Source organism: Salvelinus alpinus, chromosome 26 (assembly GCF_045679555.1).
Source record: "Salvelinus alpinus chromosome 26, SLU_Salpinus.1, whole genome shotgun sequence".
NCBI classification, from domain to species: domain Eukaryota; kingdom Metazoa; phylum Chordata; class Actinopteri; order Salmoniformes; family Salmonidae; genus Salvelinus; species Salvelinus alpinus.
The window spans coordinates 19083695-19107238 of record NC_092111.1 but is presented as its reverse complement, the minus strand read 5'-3'; the positions used below and the strand labels follow the sequence as shown (position 1 = coordinate 19107238).

General features: G+C 42.5%; 1 protein-coding gene across 2 annotated transcripts in view; it reads left to right on the top strand.

The window, feature by feature from the left end:
- LOC139554868 (trafficking protein particle complex subunit 9-like) overlaps nucleotides 1-23544 on the top strand; it is a 279884-nt gene that overhangs the window by 34381 nt on the left and 221959 nt on the right. For both annotated transcript variants that reach the window (XM_071368091.1, XM_071368089.1), the window contains one exon: nucleotides 6632-6717. In XM_071368091.1, coding sequence (XP_071224192.1) covers nucleotides 6632-6717 — 86 coding nt within the window. The remainder of the gene's footprint in view (nucleotides 1-6631; nucleotides 6718-23544) is intronic.

Genomic DNA, 23544 nt, shown 5'->3' with positions numbered 1-23544 from the left:
GGTACATCACTTTTAGTGTGTTATGTGATCTCAGACATGGAACACGCTCAACATTTGGCTGAATATTGGAGCAGCAATGTCTTGAGAAGTTTGTGTGATGTGGTGTAATGTGTGGTGTTAGGTTAGTTGTGTAGGCGTGGTTTTGAGACAAAGTCTCTAATTTTGCGAGGGCCAGATATAAGTTGTCAAAATGTAATTTCTTAAGCTCATTAAATCCAGAGACTGGAGTACGAATAGAGCTTGAGGAATTGAGTCAGAAATATCCTCTGTACGTTGTCGTTGATTCGGGCACGTACCTCTGAGTCTGAAGACAGGTTCCTTCACGCTGGGAAGGGCGTTATCTCTGTTGCTACCGCTTCTAATAAGGAACACTGAACCGATCAATACCACCCTGCTCACCTGCAGGGCCCTGCCCCCCCCCCCCTCCCTCCACCCTGATTTATTATTATAGTATAATCTGCTGACACAAACTGAGTTTTGTTTCCTTTCTAACAAATCAATTCCTATTTTAGTTTTCAGTTTTGCTTCGTTGCAGAAAATTAAACAACGTTAACTTTTGTTTTATGCAGTTTGATTTTCGATAGAATGTATTATAATGCATCATAGCTGTCTGGATTAGCTGAGAATCAAAGCTTTCAGTGCCGAAGAGGTTTCCACAGCCTTGGTCTCATCAGTCTCCCTCATGACTTTCTCTTAACTGCTATTAATCTCAGAGCCCAGAATCAAATCAAGTGGAGTCGGCAGACAGACATTAACATTTACGTTAAAAAGTCTGTCACCAGAGACGGACGTATATATTTAATACTGCCAGAGGCCAGGACATTTTTAGGGGAAAACCTCAGTGTTTTTGTAGCCTTCTAACTAAAACGTTTTTATTTAACATGCCCTGTCTACAGGGATATTACACTGGAGCAAAACAACACATGCACAGAATGTTAAGAGGTTTAGAAAGGGGGAAAAGGCTTCCTGGTGGGCAGAGTAAATACAGGTCACGCAGCCACTTCATATACTTATAAAGCTCAGAGTTGTCCCTAAAACCGGGCTAATTTACTATCAATTAACTAGTCAGAAAGCTAGTCAGGAACCTACTTTTGGAATGAGCTGCTTGATGCTTGTTGCTAAGTGGTGTGTGTGTGTGTGTGTGTGTGTGTGTGTGTGTGTGTGTGTGTGTGTGTGTGTGTGTGTGTGTGTGTGTGTGTGTGTGTGTGTGTGTGTGTGTGTGTGTGTGTGTGTGTGTGTGTGTGTGTGTGTGTGTGTGTGTGTGTGTGTGTGTGTGTGTGTGTGCGCGCGCACCTCCAGCACAGAATAATATCTGTGTGTATTTCCTAGCTGTGCCGTACTGTTTATGATGTTCTATAAAGCAGATTGGTGCTGAGCCATAAAACAGAGGATTTCTGGAACAGGGAGATTGTTTTGCACATAATTGCTCTCAGACTCAGTTTTAAGAACTTCTAAGTCTCCCTGTATCCATTATGTTTATGCCTCTAATATCTGTTTCAGCAGTATATACGCATACAAGGAGATACGTGTGTGTGTTTGGTTTTACTATCCTTGTGGGGCCCAGAAGTTCTCACAAGGATAGTAAACCAAAGAAAAGTCTGAAAAATGGGAACATTTTGCCGGTCCCTACAAGGAAAAAGGCATTTTTAGGTTAGGGGTTAGGTTGGGGGTTAGGGTCAGAGGGACAGAGACACCGAGACGGAGCGAGGGAGAGGGAGCGCGAGATGGAGGGAGGGACTTTTTATGAAACTCACAAATCTCCTCAAATCTTTAGATGTTTATTCCTCTATTAGTTTTACATCATTTGAATCATTTTTCTTGTGTCACTACAGGAATCCGTAGCTGCATTCTGTTGTATCTATGGAGCTCAGTAGCTGTACTGAAATGGACTCTGTTGAAATGGAAATGACTGTATATAAAGCCTGCTATCCTTAGGCAACAGTCCTATTTTATCTAACGGTGTGGTTTTGCTCCTCACATGAGAGCACTAAAGCCTTCTCTCTGCTCCAGGATACGATGTGATGGGGCATTGACACCAGCAGGTTGAACTCAGGTTTGCCTTCCACTGCAGAACAATTGTCTCTTTTCAAACCACGCCAACAGGCTTACTCTACTAGTAAATATTTACTGTAGGTTTGACGAGACAGTGTTTGATTTAGTTTCACCAGGAAACTGAACGACTAGTGATGAGTCAGCCTACATCCGCAGGCAATGATAGATACAGCATTACATCCATAGCAGGCCAGGGTGCCAGATTCACTCACTGTGATCCATCACTGTATGAATGTGGGTCTGAGGAGGTGAATCGACTGAACATTTATTTTGTGTGTGTGATGGTGGTTAGACCGTCAGAATCAAGGCAACTGTTAGTTTGTTTGCCCCCCCCTGCTAACGCGCTGACCCACTGTGTGTGTGTGTGTGCCTGCATGTGTGTGTTTGCCCTCTGTAATGCACTGTGCCTGCTTTCTCAGCACGACCCAGCAATAACGTAGTTCCTAGTGTGTGTGTGTGTGTGCATATGGATCCGTCCTCTCAATCATCTGCTCTGCTATAGTCCTAAACACAACCGGCTAACAGTTTACACACGGTTTCATCAGCACTTTGGTAATCAGTACTCTAGTAGTAGTTGTACTACCTTTGGTAATCAATACTCCAGTAGTAGTTGTACTACCGTTGGTAATCAGTACTCTAGTAGGAGTTGTACTACCTTTGGTAATCAATACTCCAGTAGGAGTTGTACTACCTTTTTGTAATCAATACTCCAGTAGGAGTTGTACTACCTTTGGTAATCAATACTCCAGTAGGAGTTGTACTACCTTTGGTAATCAATACTCCAGTAGTAGTTGTACTACCTTTGGTAATCAATACTCCGGTAGTAGTTGTACTACCTTTGGTAATCGATACTCCAGTAGGAGTTGTACTACCTTTGGTAATCAGTACTCTAGTAGGAGTTGTACTACCTTTGGTAATCAATACTCCAGTAGGAGTTGTACTACCTTTGGTAATCAATACTCCAGTAGTAGTTGTACTGCCTTTGGTAATCAATACTCCAGTAGTAGTTGTACTACCTTTGGTAATCAATACTCCGGTAGGAGTTGTACTACCTTTGGTAATCAATACTCCAGTAGTAGTTGTACTACCTTTGGTAATCGATACTCCAGTAGGAGTTGTACTACCTTTGGTAATCAGTACTCTAGTAGGAGTTGTACTACCTTTGGTAATCAATACTCCAGTAGGAGTTGTACTACCTTTGGTAATCAATACTCCAGTAGGAGTTGTACTACCTTTGGTAATCAATACTCCAGTAGGAGTTGTACTACCTTTGGTAATCAATACTCCAGTAGGAGTTGTACTACCTTTGGTAATCAATACTCCAGTAGGAGTTGTACTACCTTTGGTAATCAATACTCCAGTAGGAGTTGTACTACCTTTGGTAATCAATACTCCAGTAGGAGTTGTACTACCTTTGGTAATCAATACTCCAGTAGGAGTTGTACTACCTTTGGTAATCAATACTCTAGTAGGAGTTGTACTACCTTTGGTAATCAGTACTCTAGTAGGAGTTGTACTACCTTTGGTAATCAGTACTCTAGTAGGAGTTGTACTACCTTTGGTAATCAGTACTCTAGTAGGAGTTGTACTACCTTTGGTAATCAGTACTCTAGTAGGAGTTGTACTACCTTTGGTAATCAGTACTCCAGTTGGAGTTGTACTACCTTTGGTAATCAGTACTCTAGTAGGAGTTGTACTACCTTTGGTAATCAGTACTCTAGTAGGAGTTGTACTACCTTTGGTAATCAGTACTCTAGTAGGAGTTGTACTACCTTTGGTAATCAGTACTCCAGTTGGAGTTGTACTACCTTTGGTAATCAGTACTCCAGTTGGAGTTGTACTACCTTTGGTAATCAGTACTCTAGTCGGAGTTGTACTAGCTTTGTTAATCAATACTCTAATGCGCTTTTCAACTAAGGTGCTAATAGCACGGCAGCGTAGCCTAGTGGTTAGAGCGTTGGACTAGTATCCGAAAGGTTGCAAGATCAAACCCCCAAGCTGACAAGGTACACATCTGTCGTTCTGCCCCCTAGTTAAATAAAGGTAAAAAAAGATAAATAGATGAGCAAACTGAAAAAGAGAAGTGGGGTGTTTCTTTCTGTCTCTTCTGTCTGAATTGACTGAATTGTAATGACCCTGACCCTGGCCTCAACCCTGGCCTCAACATACCCAGCCAGCTTCTTACAGGTGCTGAATCTTTGGTAGTGTGAGTGAAAATCAATGAAGTCTTAGTAGAGTGTGAGTTGTTGTACTGGAATCTGTTTGATATCAAAGAGACATTACAGGCAGCAAAATCCTTCCAGTTCGTGTAGTTATTCCCTCCGTGTGACCCACACACACACACACACTGTATAACACACTGTATAAATGGTTGTTTGAATATATCACCGTCCCACTGCAGGCTTTCTCTATTTCACATGCATGTTTTATGCTCCATTGCCCAGGCCAGCCGGCTATCGTGTGGATGCATTATTCAACACAGCATATTACTGAGAGTGGTGGATATGCTCTAGGTCAGCATTCAGTAGAACCAACATCTGCAGAGCCTCCTCTCTTTTGTTCTGTTCTGTTCGCTCCATCCTCTTTGGCAATGACAAGGAGTGGATTGTCAGCTAATGAGACTGGTACTCAGGCTAGCAACACTCCAGCACATGATTAATATTCACCCTGAGGTTCTGAAGTGCTGAACCTTCCTGCTCTCTCTTTAATCTAGAATGAATGAATGGCCAGGAGCCTCGAGGTACGGAGGGAGGCTAGGAGGCTAGGATGTGTCCCAAATGGCACCGTATTCCCTTTTTATATTGCACTACCTTTGACCAGGGATTAGGGAAGAAGTGCAATGTAAAGGAAGTAGGGTGCCATTTGGGACACGAGGAGAAGGTTGCAGCTCAGCTCTCCTCAGCTCTTTCAGAGGCATATTTCACATGTAATTGGCTCTGTGAGGAGGACACCTGAGAGGCAGACCTAAGGTTGTGAGAGAGGCTCAGTTGACCATTTATATTATATAGACACCCTTCTTCCTGCTTCTCCTTCTTCCTGCTTCTCCTTCTTTTTGCTTCGGACTAAAGTTTTAATTTCCCAAGGTGCACGACGGTAGTTTACTTTACTCTCCATAAATCCTATTAACCCACCAGGTCCTGGGCTCAGAGAATGGAGATGGAAGTGTGTGTGAGAGCGTGTGCGTTTTGTCCGTGGCTTAGGCTCAGCCAGGCCCTCTAGTGAGACTGTTTGCTGCGTTTAGAGATTGGACTGTCAAAGCGGAGATGGAAGACTGTAATGTGTTTGGTAACAGAGCTGTTTCCCACCTGTTTCATTATAGTCTCCATATCAGAATCCCCTTCATATGATAACTTCCTCCACTGCCAAATAACACTTCTGCTCTGTCTCCCCTGACAGGCTAGTGAATGATCTGCTGAATGGAAATCCTCTTGTATCTCATTATAGTCTGTCAAGCTACTTTCTAATAGCACAATCCTGTTTAATGTTAGTGTGAACCACAGGAGGTCATGATAAGCACTGGCTAGAGACTAAAATGATTAATGTTGGCCATTTGTAAGGAATATAAAGATAAATGCGTACATTACAAATAATCATGCAGCACGTCAGTGAATCCACTATATTCAATTGTTGCAAATGCTGGAGAAAAAAAATTCAAAAAAAAATTCAATGTCCCAATGACTGGAAGTCTATGGGAACAGCTAGCATGTCATTGCGCTAACGCTAGTAGCAATGAACCCACTACCCTTGCCACCACTGCTGAACAAAACAAATCCTAGGGGAAACACTGCACATGCTTTGCTTAATGATCTTTTAAGTCTACTAATAGTAATATAATCCGGTGGTCATTAGAGGAGGAACTTGGTTGCCTCTCGTTCTGTCAACTGAACTGCGGCTGAACCCTGAAACAGATCCTTTACGTTTTCCTGAGCAGCTCTCACCGACAACACTTGAATGTAATTGGTTTTTAGTTGCCTCAAATCAACTGTTTCTGCACAGGCTAATGGAATACGAAACACGGAATACGGAATTTACATATTTGCAGAGAGCCAACTAAACAATCTATACTAAAAAAACGATGTTTATTTGCTTTACTAAAGTCATGAATGATTAACTTGTCTGTCTGTGCTTGCGGCACAACGGAGAAATTATTTTAATCAAACAGGATGTTTTTAATTGCAATGGAAATACTCTGGCATCTTGAAAATCAAGCTATAGACTTAACAATCCGTATTTATCCTTCCACATTATTCACACATCCCTGAATCCCATTCACATATTATTACACACAATTATATATTTGTAAGCTGTTTTCTGACTTTAATGAACAGATTGAGAAGGGATGACATTGGGGAAAGGTCAGTAGGCCAGATTGAACATCCTGTGTGCTGACACCATAGACGTGTGCCGTCGGCTGTGGCTTAGACCTCTGGACCAACCTAGGCCACACACACCCACATACTTGTACTCATATTTGTCTGTGTGTTCCATCTACATTTATACACCCTTGCAGCGCAGATATGTAATGCATCAGTTTCTCCTGGTCTGAGATTCACTCTGATGCATTGTTCTACCTCCTCAGAGTTCCAGTGGGTCCAGGGAGAAGTGTGTGAGGTCCAGCTGATGGTCTACAACCCCATGCCCTTTGAACTCCGTGTGGAGCACATGGTGAGTGAAGCATTACTTCTGGATGCTACAACCACGCAACGACTTAGTAAAAGTCCCTGAGAAGATGTTGTCATGGCCTCTTGGGGGGGTGGGGGGGGTAAACTTTCCTCATCACATTACATTAGGGGCAAGCCATTCAACTGTGATAATGTCTTGTAGTTATCTTTGATGACCTCATTAAAATCTAGCTAAAAGCCCTGTTCTGACACTTTAATGCAGTCATGATGGTACGGGACTGGGCCAGAACAAACCGAGCCATCCTTCTCCCCTGACACTAAGCGCACTGGAACAATGTAGGATGTGTGAACCCATGTGGTGTTATTACGGTTTATAGTTCTCATGCTAGCTATCCTCACTGTCAGTGTAGAGTGCATCTCTAATAGGAAATACCCTTTCACTCTCCTCTCCATGTTAGTCAACTCTTAAAAAGGCCCATCACCATCAGAAAGGGAGACAAGTGTAACCATATTGCTTTAAGCTGCAATATGTCACTTTTTGGCCGACCCGACCATATTCACATAGAAATGTGTGTTATAGAGCTGTCATTATTATTGAAAGCAGATCTGTTTTATTTGCGCTATTTCAATGCTTCCCGTTCTTAATTTTTTTGTTTGTTGTTTCACCAGCTTCAAACAGCTGAAAATACAATATTTTTGCTTATGGAAAATATATGTCACAGCAATTTAGATGATAAAATGATTCTCTGCACTAAACTTGCTTGTTTTGTCACATAAACTGAAATTAAGCAAACTATTAGAATGTTAGCAACCAGGAAATGGCAGAGCGGTTTCTGCATAGTGCATCTTTTAAAAGCTGCTTAATGATCGCAGTCTTTTAAGTCCTTAGCAATTCCATCAACCTTTTTAAAGGACTTTACAGCTATACCACCCTCTTTTCCAGCGTAATCTATCACTCCATTGGTATTGTTTCTTATTCTCTGTCTCTCTGTCACGGATGCTTGCACTCAGTCTCACACACTTGAATTGTCTTTCTTGATATCTGTGATGGTTCATGCTCTCTCAGGATCACACATTCGTTTGATTGTTGAATGGAACCTCTTCGCTACTCGTTGTTGGAAGTGTTTCTTTACGGATGCACTGATGTGGCACAGAGATGCACAACAACCATCGGACTCGGTCTGTACACGCACGTACGTACTGTAACTTCACGAGGCGCTGTGTGCCGTCTGCTGAAACTGATGCAGCCCTTAATTGGACACTCGAGCGCAAATAGCCATGGAATGGCATGTGTGTGTGTAATGTCTTGACTGTGCACAATGACAGGAGCCCCAGGGCCTGGCATGTCGGAGGTGTTGCTGTATGTACCTGGACGGGTCTGAGTAATTCTCAATCTCTGGCATGTCGGAGGTGTTGCTGTATGTACCTGGACGGGTCTGAGTAATTCTCAATCTCTGGCATGTCGGAGGTGTTGCTGTATGTACCTGGACGGGTCTGAGTAATTCTCAATCTCTGGCATGTCGGAGGTGTTGCTGTATGTACCTGGACGGGTCTGAGTAATTCTCAATCTCTGGCATGTCGGAGCAGAACTAATCATTTGTGTGTGTTTAAAACACGTGTTTTGAAGCGGCGGGAGAGTGGATGGTCAAACGGCGATCAGGAATGATTATTTTCTTTGCTGTTGAGGGGGTCCTAGAACTGTCACTTAGCTAGTGAAGAGACACACACACACACACACACACACACACACACACACATCATTAGCCACTGACTCACCACCTGCGGATGGATAGATGGACGTACAGAAGGAGACAGAGACCCCCTCCTGTTCTACTTCCATGGCAGCTGGTAGCTTTAGGTGGTACAGTACAGCTGTCATGCAGGGTGACTTGGCTTAAACACAAACTATGATGTTCATCATGACCTGACCTGACCTGAGTTCACACAGTATGTTTTCTTTTCAGTACTTTAGTTGCACATCATTGAGAATTCCTGGCACAATGGAACCAACGGAATATCAACTCTCCACCCAGGGCTTTTACTTGTGACTTATAGTTAAATGCAGTAAAGAGGAAGAATGGGTAGTGTACTGAAGATGCACATGTTAATAGCCAGAATATTGTTGTCTATTTCCTAAGGATAAAGCTAAGAACATGAACAGCTTCATAGTTAAGAATATTATAACAATATGGAAGACAATTAAATGTCTTCCACAAGACCTAATATCACTCCCTAAAAACACAACCTGATGGAACAATCCTTGGATAGCTTTAAAGAATGAACACATAAATTACTCTACATGGAAAACTAAAGATATAGAAACCGTGAATGACTTGTTAATAAGAAATAAAAAAAATTGAAGATTTTATTTCAATTATTCAGCAGAACAATACAATACAGCAAGAGTAAGTACTACAAGAAAAGGTCATTCAACCCTCCCTACCCGCCGAAATATTAAATGTATTAAAACAATGACAAATAATAAATACATTTGAAAAGTAATAATGACTAAATAAGACAAATGACAAGAGATACCAACGTATACACAAAGCAATAGAAACAGTACATTACAAAGAGACAATAGCTACATCAATCTACATCGATCTACATCGGTCTACCAATGGAAGTATTTACATATAGTCCAGGGAGGGTTGCCATATTTTCACAAAGTAGTTGATTGCTTTAAGAAATAAATTAAAAGGTAATCTCCATATGACTACACTTATTCATTTCAGAGAGCCATCTTGTAATTGGGAGAGGAGAATCTGATTTCCATGGCAATGCAACACATTTTCTTGCAGGGGCAAGGGTGATGTCTGTACATTTGATGTTGAAGTTATTCCCCATTTGTGAAGTTACCCAGAAGGCATATTTCAGGGTCAAGTGGGAAAGGCACCTCCATAATAAAGGCCAGAGTGTCACAAACATCATGCCAGAAGGCTTGTCATTTAGTACACTGACAAGTATACTAGTCCCATTCAAGAATTTTAGAACCAGGAGCAGATATAGCCCTTGGTTCTCTCCAGACCTGACTGCCCTTAACCAACAAAAACATCCTGTGGTGTTCTGCATTATCATCGAACGTGATATGCAACTTTTCAGGGAAGTTAGAAACCAATATACACAGGCAGTTAGAAAAGCCAAGGCTAGCTTTTTCAAGCAGAAATTTGCTTCCTGCAACACAAACTCAAAAAAGTTCTGGGACACTGTAAAGTCCATGGAGAATAAGAACACCTCCTCCCAGCTGCCCACTGCACTGAGGATAGGAAACTCTGTCACCACTGATAAATCCACTATAATTGAGAATTTCAATAAGCATTTTTCTACGGCTGGCCATGCTTTCCACCTGGCTACCCCTACCCCGGTCAACAGCACTGCACCCCCCACAGCAACTCGCCCAAGCCTTCCCCATTTCTCCTTCTCCCAAATCCAGTCAGCTGATGTTCTGAAAGAGCTGCAAAATCTGGACCCCTACAAATCACCCGGGCTAGACAATCTGGACCCTTTCTAAAATGATCTGCCGAAATTGTTGCAACCCCTATTACTAGCCTGTTCAACCTCTCTTTTGTATCGTCTGAGATTCCCAAAGATTGGAAAGCAGCTGCGGTCATCCCCCTCTTCAAAGGGGGGGACACTCTTGACCCAAACTGCTACAGACCTATATCTATCCTACCCTGCCTTTCTTAGGTCTTTGAAAGCCAAGTCAACAAACAGATCACCGACCATTTAGAATCCCACCGTACCTTCTCCGCTATGCAATCTGGTTTCTGAGCTGGTCATGGGTGCACCTCAGCCACGCTCAAGGTCCTAAATGATATCTTAACCACCATTGATAAGAAACAATACTGTGCAGCCATATTCATTGACCTGGCCAAGGCTTTCGACTCTGTCAATCACCACATCCTCATCAGCAGACTCGATAGCCTTGGTTTCTAAAATGATTGCCTCGCCTGGTTCAACAACTACTTCTCTGATAGAGTTCTGTGTGTCAAATCGGAGGGTCTGTTGTCCGGGCCTCCGGCAGTCTCTATGGGAGTGCCACAGGGTTAAATTCTTGGGCCGACTCTCTTCTCTGTATACATCAATGATGTCGCTCTTGCTGCTGGTGATTCTCTGATCCACCTCTACGCAGACGACACCATTCTGTATACTTCTGGCCCTTATTTGGACACTGTGTTAACAACCCTCCAGACGAGCTTCAATGCCATACAACTCTCCTTCCGTGGCCTCCAACTGCTCTTAAATACAAGTAAAACTAAATGCATGCTCTTCAACCGATCGCTTCCTGCACCTGCCCGCCCGTCCAGCATCACTACTCTGGACGGTTCTGACTTAGAATATGTGGACAACTACAAATACTTAGGTGTCTGGTTAGACTGTAAACTCTCCTTCCAGACTCACATCAAACATCTCCAATCCAAAGTTAAATCTAGAATCAGCTTCCTATTTCGCAACAAAGCATCCTTCACTATTGCTGACAAACATACCATCGGTAAAATGACCATCCTACCGATCCTCGACTTCGGCGATGTCATTTACAAAATAGCCTCCAACAATCTCCTCAATAAATTGGATGCAGTCTATCACAGTGCCATCCGTTTTGTCACCAAAGCCCCATATACTACCCACCACTGCGACCTGTACGCTCGTTGGCTGGCCCTAGCTTCATACTCGTCGCCAAACCCACTGGCTCCAGGTCATCTACAAGACCCTGCTAGGTAAAGTCCCCCCTTATCTCAGCTCACTGGTCACCATAGCACCCACCTGTAGCACACGCTCCAGCAGGTGTATCTCTCTGGTCACCCCCAAAGCCAATTCCTCCTTTGGCCGCCTCTCCTTCCAGTTCTCTGCTGCCAATGACTGGAACGAACTACCAAAATCTCTGAAACTGGAAACACTTATCTCCCTCACTAGCTTTAAACACCAGCTGTCAGAGCAGCTCACAGATTACTGCACCTGTACATAGCCCTCTTCCCCTACTGTATTTATTTATTTATTTATTTTGCTCCTTTGCACCCCATTATTTCTATTTCTACTTTGCACATTCTTCCACTGCAAATCTACCATTCCAGTGTTTTACTTGCTGTATTTGTATTTATATTCATTGGCTCACATTGTATGTAGACTTATCGTTCTACTGTATTATTGACTATATGTTTGTTTTACTCCATGTGTAACTCTGTGTTGTAGTATGTGTCAAACTGCTTTGCTTTATCTTGGCCAGGTCGCAATTGTAAATGAGAACTTGTTCTCAACTTGCCTACCTGGTTAAATAAAGGTGAAATAAAAATAAATAAATGAAAAGTAGAATGCAGAAAATTCATAAAAGTGCCTTCTGTTGTTTCACATCGAAAACCCATTTCTGATATTTCAGGGTGATATCTATGTAACCTCTGAGGTGTCAGAGTAGGTGGAGGAAGTTGTGATGTAGAAGTCTGTATCTAGAGTTGATGATTGCTGACACTATCTTGGCATAGGTCCGACCATAGACTCTCATCAATTGTGATATTCAAATTAGGTTCCCGTCGCTCTGTTGACTTATGTACATCTGGTTTTGGGCGTTGTTGCATTAGCAATGAGTACACTGTGGATATAAATCTATATGAGTCATGGTTATCATGGAGTAGCTGTTCAATACTTGGAAATATGACTTGTCGAAATCTATCAAGAGTGTTTCTGAGAAAGTTTCTTCACTGTAAATAAGAAAATAACAGATTATTGCATAATTGCTATTTGTCACAAGTACCCCATCTATATAACCTTGTTCTACATGCCTTATCCCCTTCTCATGCCAATGTTCAACATTTTTGTCAGGAGTCTGTTTTGCCACAGGGGTGTTTTAGGTGTCTTGTTTCAGACCAAATAACTTACGAATTTCATACCAAGATCTTACTAAATTGATGGTATAGGGATTGCTCGTTTTTGTTGATATAGTCTTGGGGTTCCACTTGTATGTAATATTACACCCAACCTCTTCATTAACAGCAAACATTTCCATCTGATTCCAAGAAGGGGCTGGTTCAGTTTCAATTAAGATTGAAATGAATCTAATTTGCGCTGCCCAGTAATACATCTTGAAATTTGGTAGGCGGAGACCTAGACCGTAATCCCTTGGAGTTTTACGGTTTAATGCATTATGGTCTTGTTAAGGAACTTAAAGAAACTCTCAGGTAGGGATATGTGTTAAGATTGAAATGGGTACATCATCTTAGGCAGAACGTTCATCTTAAATACAGCTAGTTCTCCCAAATAATGTAAGAGGCAGATTTATCCATCTATTCAAGTCATCCACCCCCTTCTGAACCAAGACGGAGCAGTTAAAGCTTGTACAAATTTCTTAAGTCATTATCAACTGTGATTCCTAGATATTTGAACCGCTGTGGCGACTGTCTGAAGGGACCTGTTCGTTCACAGATGCTGTAGTCAAAGTGGAAGTATTTCACTTTTGTCCATGTTGACTTTGTAACCTGATATAGAGCTGTATGAACCCAAAAGCGTCTGTAGTTTTCAGAGGGATCCCGAGTCCGTAGGGAGTTGCAGCGACGAGACAAGACTTTAACTACTACCAATTGGATACCATGAAATTGGGGAGGGAAAAAAAGGGTGAAAATACAAAAAAAAATATATATATATAACTCTGGGTGAAAGCCATCGTCTCCTGGTGATTTGCCAGATTGTAGAGAGGAAATTGCCTTTTCTGTTTTTGTAATGGGGTGATCAAGTTTGTTTTGGTCTTCCTGTGTGAGGTGCGATAGTTCAGTAGTAGACAGAAATGTGTCCATCATTGCTGGTTCCATTCCATCAGAAGTGTATAACTTCAAATAGTATTGTTTAAAAGAATCGTTAATCTCTAATGGGTTGTGAGATACTTGACCGTTCTGTGTTTCAATACAGTTGATGGTTCTCAAATTCTCCTCAGCTTTTATCTGCCAGGCCAAGACTTTGTGTGTTTTCTCCCCCAATTCATAATATCTTTGCCTAGTTATAAGAATAGCCTTTTCAGTTTTGTAAGTACTTAGGGTATTCCAGTTTTTTTTATTCACCAATGAGTGGTATGTGTCTTTTTTGGTGATTTTTGGTGTTCTTTTTGAGACCTTTGGTTACTACGTGATTCTATGTGTTATTTCATAGTTTCGATGTCTTCACTAATATTCTACAATGTAGAAAATAGTAAAAATCAAGAAAAACCCTTGAATGAGTAGGTGTTCTAAAACTTTTGACCGGTAGTGTATACAGAGTACAAAACCTTTGGGAGAGGACGGACAGTTTGTTTCACAGAACATTTTTATTTGGACAAAATTCTGCCTCTTTCAAAAGAGTTGGGTTTAGGCGCCGTCCCTTGAACTCCATCCGGCATCCAAACAGAAAGTGTGAGGGGAGAATGATCTGAGATATAGTTCTGCATAAATACTCAGTTTCCACAACTCTATGGGTTACCTGTGCTGATAGGAGAAAATAATCAATCTGGGTATGAAAGTTCTGCGGGCAGGAGTAGAATGAGTAATCCCTATCTTGGTGGGTGGGTCTCCATGTGTCTTTCAAATTTAAGTCTTTCATAAATGATAGATTGCGTTTGTCTGACTTAGTCAATGAGGTTGCTTTAGTTGAGGATCTATCCAGAATCGGATCCAGACTAATTAAAGTCGCCCCCAACTAAGAGTGTTACGTGAAATTCCGTAACCTTGAGGAATATATCTTGAATATAAATATGATAATCATAATTAGGTGCAAATACATTAAACAAAGGTCCAACATTCAGAATACATTCTGCCATGGGGCACTACATAATGTCCCAGTGGTTCAATAATTGTTTTTGTTACACAGAAGGGTAAATTCTTCTTAATCAACACAGCTACTCCTGGTCTCTTTGTGTTACATAAAGAGGCAAAGACCTGTCCTACTCATTCCCTCTAACGTTTTATGTTCTGCCCTGTTAGATGTGTTTCTTGTATAAACACAACGTCAGTCTTCAGCTTTTTCAAGTACATAAGCACTCGTTTTCGTTTAACAGGTCCGTTCAGTCCATTAACGTTTAATGATGTATGATTTACTATCTTAGCCATATTGTTCACTCGAAAAATAAATGCAAATGTCAGGAGTATGTCCAATAAGGGTGTTGGATATTCTATTGCCTATTTTCGGTGAGCCTGTAGTTAAACCCATATTATAAAGCGAAGGTCTCTCTCAAAACACTGCTGTAATATAAAGTAAACAAACAATTCCCCTCCTCCCCCAAATGCTGTTCTTGAACACGCCAAGCACAAATCCCACCTGTAGTGGAGCTACAGCATCGCTATTCCTAAATTATATTTCTAACATGAAGGCAAACGTGAACCTGGAGCTCGAGCCCAGTAAATTAACAAAAATAGAGAATTCTGCACCCACCCTAATATGATGAACGTCAAAAACAAAAACAGTAACGAGATTCCTGATCCCAACACACCTACCTTGACAGGAAGCTAAATATAAGACGTCATGGCTTAGCCATATGAAAAGGTCTAACAAATCTTATTGACGTTTTAAATAAGTTAAAATCAACGTCACTTTGGTAAAAACATAGTTTGTTTACATGGATATTTTGATCTTACCTCATTGATCTGTCAGTAAGCTATAGTATAATCCATCAAAGCAGTCCTACCGGATATATGCAAGTAATAAGGCAGACTAGTGGGACACAGCCCAGTTAGCAGGGAAATGAACCCGTTCCGCTAGCCAATCAACCATGTCCTGAGCCGGTCGCCTGCAGTTCGTGGAGAAAAGTTGCGACTTCTTTGGGTGTTTTGAAGAATCTTCTCTGTCCGCCGTGGATGATTCTCATCGTTTCAGGTTGAAGCAGCGCAAAGGGAATGTTCTTGGAGGTCAGTTATTTTTTTTCACCTGGTTGAATTCCTTCCTGCGTTTGACCCTCCCGGGACTCATGTCAGGAAAGAATTTAATCTCCTCCCCGTTGTGTAGGATCACTCCTCCTTGAAATGTTTATCCACCGTTCTGAGAACTTTCTCTCTGTCCTGGTACCTTAGGAACTGAGCGAGGAAGGGTTGTTGGTTCTGATCAGGGGATGGTAACCTGTTTGGCTGCTCGATAACCAAGGGTTAAGCAAAATGTTCTTTGCCCAGTAGGGAGGGGATAATGGCAGCAGAGGGGTCTGTCCCCTCACAGCCCTCGCGGAGGCCGGTAATTGTTATGTTGCTTTGCCTACTGTCGTTTTCCAAATGGTCGACCTTATTCATCAGGCATTCGTTGTTTTTCCTCAGTTTCTGTAGTTCCATCCCCATTCCTTCTAGCTTGTCCTCAGCAGTGCTGATGCACTCTTCAATTTCTTCCATTTGTGATCCAAGCGTGTTGATAGTCGTTGTCAAACCTGAGATGGAGTTTTTGATTTCAGCCAACTGTGCTGAGATGAAATCGGCTGAGTTCAGCTGTTCCAAGTTAAATTGTGTTGCGAGGGAGTCATTGCCTTTCATCAGTTTGAGGATGTGAACTAGCCTAGCTTCTTCCTGAGGTGTCATGGTGCCATCTTGGGTTTCCGAGGAGGCCATGGTCAGAGGTTCTTTCTCCGTCATTTCTTGGTCTGTTTCGGGTGCTTCCCTTGCCTTTTTCTTTATCCCGTAGGCACATCACCACTCTTGGCTACTGTGTAGTAATAGGTATGGGTGAAGTTATCAAGTTTTAGGATAAGTTTGTTTAAGATTCATCGGGAGCTCTCGGTCACGCTTCTTCCTAGCTTCGCTGCATCACGTGACCCCCAATAGGAAATACATATATTTCCAAGATAGAATAAAAAAGCAATTTTAGACTGACCAATGTAGTGGCGACAGCAGACTGGGATAGGGAGACATTGAATATGTCCGTCAACACTCCATGCGCAGACCAGCCTGCTGGAGTGTTTACGGACATATTCAATCTTCTCTATCCCAGTCTGCTTTCACCACTTGCTTCAATATTGTCCACCATTGCTCCTGTACCCAAGAAAGCAAAGGTAACTGAACTAAAGGACTGCCGCCCCGTAGCACTCACATGAAGTGCTTTGAGAGATTAGTTAAGGATCATATCACCTCCACCTTACGTGACACCCTTCAATTTGCATACTGCCCCAATAGATCCACAGACGATACAATCGCCATCGCACTGCTCACTGCCCTATCCCAATGACTACAGCTCAGCTTTCAAGACCATTGTACCCTCCAAGCTCATCATTTAAGCTCGGGGCCCTGGCTCTGAACACCGCCCTGTGCAACTGTGTCCTGGACTTCCTGACGGGCTGCCACCAGGTGGTGAAGGTAGGAAACAACATCTCCACTACGCTGATCCTCACCCTTGTGGGGCCCCAGTGTTAAGTGCTCAGCCCCCTCCTGTAATCCCTGTTCACCCATGACTGCGTAGCCACGCACGCCTCCAACTCAATCCTCAAGTTTGCAGACAATACAACAGTAGTAGATCTGATTACCAACAATGATGAGACAGCCTACAGGGAGGAGGTGAGGGCCCTGGGAGAGTGGTGCCAGGAAAATAACCTCTCACTCAAAGTCAACAAAACAAAGGAGCTGATCGTGCATTTCAGGAGAACGCATCACCGTATCACCGCCTGGTACGGCAACTACACCGCCCGCAATACGCAGGCCTCTCCAGAGTGTGGTGCGGGGTCACACTGCCTGCCCTCCAGGACACCTACATCACCCGATGTCACAAAGGCCAAAAATATCATCAAGTGCATCAACCACCTGAGCCACAGCCTGTTCACCCTGCTATCATTCAGAAAGTGAGGTCAGTACAGGTGCATCAAAGCTGGGACTGAGAGACTGAAAAACAGCTTCTATCTCAAGTCCATCAGACTGTTAAATAGCCATCAATAGCCTCCACCCAGTACCCTACCCTGAACTTAGTCACTGTCACTAGCCAGCTACCACCCGGTCACTCAACCTTGAACCTTAGAGGCTGCTGCCCTATGTACATAGACATGGAATCACTGGTCAATTTAATAATGGAACATAATGTTTTACTCATTTTACCGGTGTATATACTGTATTCCAGTGGATGCCACTCAGACATTGCTCATCCTAATATTTATAGATCTCTTAATTCCATTCTTTTACTTTTCGATTGTGTGTTGCTGGGATTGTTAGATACGACTGTACTGTTAGAGCTAGGAACACAAGCAGTTAGCTACAGTGGTTCTTCCTTTAAAAGTTGTGGCGTACTTCAGCACAGCTTACGGGGTGCCACAGAATTCTATGGCACGTTATTTAAGTGTCAGCCATTGTTGCCAGAATGACGCAATTTACCACAATCTGCCACCATCTACCACAAACGGTCGCGGCATAAGCTCAAAACTTTTAAAGGAAGAACCACTGTTCACCCACAATATGTGTATGCCACTGTACAAATACAATTTTAGTTGATTTTGATTAATCAATAAAAATATTTTTATTTATTTATTTCTAATACATGCAACTTAAAAGTTTCATATCAAGATATTTCGATTTCAAATATTTTGGACATCAGCTCAATCTTGACTGAACCCCATTTTTGTCAGAATAGGATTTTCATAAGAAAGGTAAGCTATACTAAACCTTGTAGAGAGCCTATCCAACTGACACTCTTAGAAAAAATACAAACTACTGGAGTGAATACTTAAAAATAACTCAAATTGGCACGAGATGGAGGGAATGCTGGAACATAACTAATGAAATTACAGTTAACAAAAATGTACACTTAACCCAGTATAAACTAAGGTATAGACTTTATTACACGAGACAAAATGAACTAATTCTACAGCACAATGGCAGTCATGTCTTAAGTGTAAAACCAACAAGGACTCAATGATCCATGCCTTCTGGGAACTCTATAAAGTTATGGGCGGAGTTAGAAAATTGGCTGTCAGAAGCATTACAATGTACATTTTCAAGACATGGCACATGAGGTTGCAGTGAGATACCCGATAGGTTGGACGATACTTTTCTCGTCAATCATCCTGAAAAAACATATACTTAACTGTAAATCAACCAATCCTCCATTGTTAACACAATGGAAAGGTCAAATGCTTTGTATAAATGTTGAAAGTGTGTGGGGGACGGAGAGAAACAAAACCCACAGAGTGATACGGGGGGGTGTAAGGTGGGTCTGGTCTGGAGTGATGTGGATGTTTGTGTTCGTCTGTCTGTATGTTGTTGTTTGTATGTCTGTGTTTTATTGTAAAAAAAGGGAACCAACGGAATAGTCCCAAAAGTGCAAACCCCATCCATCTGTCACTCCAGGCAGGCTCAATCAGACTTAGTTTTTGAAAGAAATCGCATAGTATTTGAACCCATGCAGGCTGCTTCCTCACCCCATGCAGGGACCATGGAGAGATGGAGGAGATAGATGGAGGGAGAGGTCAATCCAACCACCTCATGTAAAGTTACTTTTGCCCGTCTGCTTCTCCCAACTTCCAACTCTTTCTGTCACACACACACACACACACACACACACACACACACACACACACACACACACACACACACACACACACACACACACACACACACACACACACACACACACACACACACGGGCACTTTCCTGCCTCCCCGTCTGTCTCGCCTGCTACCAAGGTGACCTGGCTGGCAGTTGGGCAGCCCTTCTTCTCAGTCTCCACACGACTCCTGCAGTAGTACCAGCTCTGCTTTGTTCCATATCGATTTACAATTCAAGTGCTGCACTTACTGCCCCCTCTCATTTTCACAGCGGCTGCCAATGCCAACAGGTTTATACCCCATACCCCCCCTTCTCATAAACAAACCAATCTCACCTTGGATAGGCATGTAGGTGGTTATTTTCATGAGTGGGAAATTATTGTATAATAGATTTCCTAGATTATGAGTATAGCTTAAAGTTGTATCACTTGGTTGAATGTTACTGGTATACATCAGTGGTGGCTGGTGAGTTGAAAAATTGAGGAGGGTGGGAGACTCATGCAATAGGCACGGAACGCACGGAGACCACAAAGTGTGTTTCAAAAATCAACAAAGACAAATTATTTTAACCCAAAGCATTTAATAAAGACATTATTAACATGGCTGAGCTGGCTTTATGCATGTTTGCATCATGCAGGCCTATGCAACTGTGTAGGCCTTGTAAAAAAATGACTCACATCTGCCAACACGATTATGTTGATTGATTCATTCCATGTAATCATTTTGGATTAAAACCTATAGGCAGTCTAGCCAGCCCAATTGTGAATATAATCTAAATTTGATCACATTTTCTCCTGACACACAAATGGACTAAATACATAACGTTACCAATTAGTTTACCCTGACCAGATGGACAGGGCACATAGGCTGTATGCATCTGCTCTTATTAGTAGTCTACAGATGATCAGACTGAGAAATAGTCTTGTTTTCGTCCCATACAGCATGTCAGATTTCTAATGTTTAGGTGTAGCCTAGACTGCTGCAACATTTGTCATGAGTTTTTACTTGTGTCTGTCCGGTGTGATTGTGTTACCATTTTTGATCAATAAATACCGGAAGAAAGTGCAAAGCCTACTTGAGCGCATGGAAAAAATGTGCTGCGTCAACCTCTCTAATCTAACTTTTAATGGCTGATGCAATGGAAGCTATCAAATCATTCGGAACTGTTTTCAACATCCCCGAAAAGATGTGAAGCATGTAAAGCATCGTAACGTGCAATTACAGGCAGCTTGATGATAGGCTCGCTGTTAAGCTATACATTTGATAACAGTTGGTATTGAATGCCCTCACCTTTCATCCTTCTTTATGAAACTGATTTCAGGCAGAGGTCGACCCTCGCTTTTAATTTACCCCAGAGAATGAAAGGGGTTCTTCAACAAAAACTCTGATATTTTCGGCAGCGTTGGCCATTCGGGCAAAGAACTGCACACTCGCGCTGGTAGCTAGCTTGCTATTGTTAGTGCAATTTATTTACATTTGCCTTGCTAACTGGACACAAAAATAAAGCAATTTATAATATACCACCTCCATCTCCTGTAATTTATAAAAACAAGTTTGAATTGAATAATGTCCCAAAAATGCTTAACCATCACTCTTCACTCTTAATCACTATCCAACCATGTCAATAAGCTTCTCAACACATAGAACCCCCATAATGCTCTGTGGCACAATCCCCAAATCAAATTTATTTATATAGCCCTTCTTACATCAGCTGATATCTCAAAGTGCTGTACAGAAACCCAGCCTAAAACCCCAAACAGCAAGCAATGCAGGTGTAGAAGCAATACAACTCAATAGGTTCATTCTCTGATCCTAATTCTATGATTGGATGGACAACATGTCATATCATACTGCAAAAGCTTTGATTGGTTGGAGGACGTCCTCCAGAAATTATATGGAAGGGGGTGAGTCCTACAAGCCTCCTAGGTTTTCTATTGAAGTCAATGTAGCCAGAGGACGACGGAAGCCAGCTATCCTCCGGCTACACCATGGTGCTAGCCCAGACAGTGCTGTTGAAGTTACTGGAGACCTTCATTGCGAACAGTGTATTTTAACCAAGGAGAACATTACTTGCCCCAATGCATAGTGCCAACTGTAAAGTTTGGTGGAGCAGGAATAATGGTCTGGGGATGTTTTTCATGGTTCGGGCTCCTTAGTTCCAGTGAAGGGTAATCTTAACACTACAGCATACAATGATATTCCAGATGATGTTGTGCTTCCAACTTCGTGGCAACAGTTTGGGGAAGGGCCTCTGCTGTTTCAACATGACAATGCCCTTGTGCACAAAGCGAGGTCCATACAGAAATGGTTTGTCAAGATCGGTGTGAAAGAACTTGACTGGCATGCACAGAGTCATGACCTCAACCCCATCGGACACCTTTGGGATGAATTGGAACGCCGACTGCGAGCCAAACCTAATCGCCTAACATCAGTGCCCGACCTCACTAATGCTCTTATGGCTGAATGGAAGGAATTCCCCGCAGCAATGTTCCAACATCTATCGGAAAGCCTTCCCACAACACATTAAGAACACCTGCACTTTCCATGACAGACTGATCAAGTGAAATCAGGTGAAAGCTATGCTCTCTTATTGATGTCACTTGTTAAATCCACTTTAAATCAATGTAGATGAAAGGGAGGAGACCGGTTAAAGAATGATTTTTAATCCTTGAGACGATTGAGACATGGATTGTGTATATCTGCCATTCAGAGGGTGAATGGGCAAGACAACATATTTAAGTGCCTTTGAACGGGGTATGGTTGTAGGTGCCAGGCCCGTTGGATTGTGTCAAGGAACTGAAACGCTGCAGGGTTTTTCAGCCTCATCAGTTTTCTGTGTGTATCAAGAATGGTCCACCACCCAAAGGTCATCCAGCCAAGACACATGCACATTTGTGGCCTGCTGGAGGTCATTTTGCAGGGCTCTGGCAGTGCTCCTCCTTGCACAAAGGCGGAGGTAGCGGTCCTGATGCTGGGTTGTTGCCCTACTTCGGCCTCCTCCACGTCTCCTGATGTACTGGCCTGTCTCCTGGTAGCGCCTCCATGCTCTGGACACTACGCTGACAGACACAGCAAACCTTCTTGCCACAGCTCGCATTGATGTGCCATCCTGGATGAGCTGCACTACCTGAGCCACTTGTGTGGGTTGTAGACTCAGTCTCATGCTACCACTAGAGTGAGAGCACCGCCAGCATTCAAAAGTGACCAAAACATCAGCCAGGAAGCATAGGAACTGAGAAGTGGTCTGTGGTCACCACCTGCAGAATCACTCCTTTATTGGGGGTGTCTTGCTAATTGCCTATAATTTCCACATTTTGTCTATTCCATTTGCACAACAGCATGTAAAATTTATTGTCAATCAGTGTTGCTTCCTAAGTGGACAGTTTGATTTCACAGAAGTGTGATTGACTTGGAGTTACATTGTGTTGTTTAAGTGTTCCCTTTATTTTTTTGAGCAGTGTATACACACACACACACACACACACACACACACACACACACACACACACACACACACACACACACACACAGTTGAAGTCGGAGGTTTACATACACCTTAGACAAATACATTTAAACTCAGTTTTTCACCATTCCTGACATTTAATCCTAGTAAAAGTTCCCTGTCTTAGGTCAGTTAGGATCACCACTTTATTTTAAGAATATGAAGTGTCAGAATAATAGTGTAGAGAATTATTTATTTTAGCTTTCATTTCTTTCATCACATTCCCAGTGGGTCAGAAGTTTACATACACTCAATTAGTATTTGTTAGCATTGCCTTTACATTGTTTAACTTGGGTCAAACGTTTTGGCTAGCCTTCCACAAGCTTCCCAGAATAAGTTGAGTGAATTTTGGCCCATTCCTCCTGACAGCTGGTGTAACTGAGTCAGGTTTGTAGGCCTCCTTGCTCACACACACTTTTTCAGTTCTGCCCACAAATGTTCTATAGGATTGAGGTCGAGGCTTTGTGATGGCCACTCCAATACCTTGACTTTGTTGCCCTTAAGCCATTTTGCCACAACTTTGGAAGTATGCTTGGGGTCATTGTCCATTTGGAAGACCCATTTGCGACCAACCTTTAACTTCCTGACTGATATCTTGATGTTGCTTCAATATATCCACATAATTTTCCACCCTCATGATGCCATCTCTTTTGTGAAGTGCACCAGTGCCTCCTGCAGCAAAGCACCCCTACAACATGATGCTGCCACCCCCGTGCATCACGGTTGGGATGGTGTTCTTCGGCTTGCAAGCGTCCCCCTTTTCTCCGAACATAATGATGGTCATTATGGCCAAACAGTTCTATTTTTGTTTCATCAGACCAGAGGACATTTCTCCAAAAAGTACAATCTTTGTCCCCATGTGCAGTTGCAAACCGTAGTCTGGCTTTTTTATGATGGTTTTCGAGCAGTGGCTTCT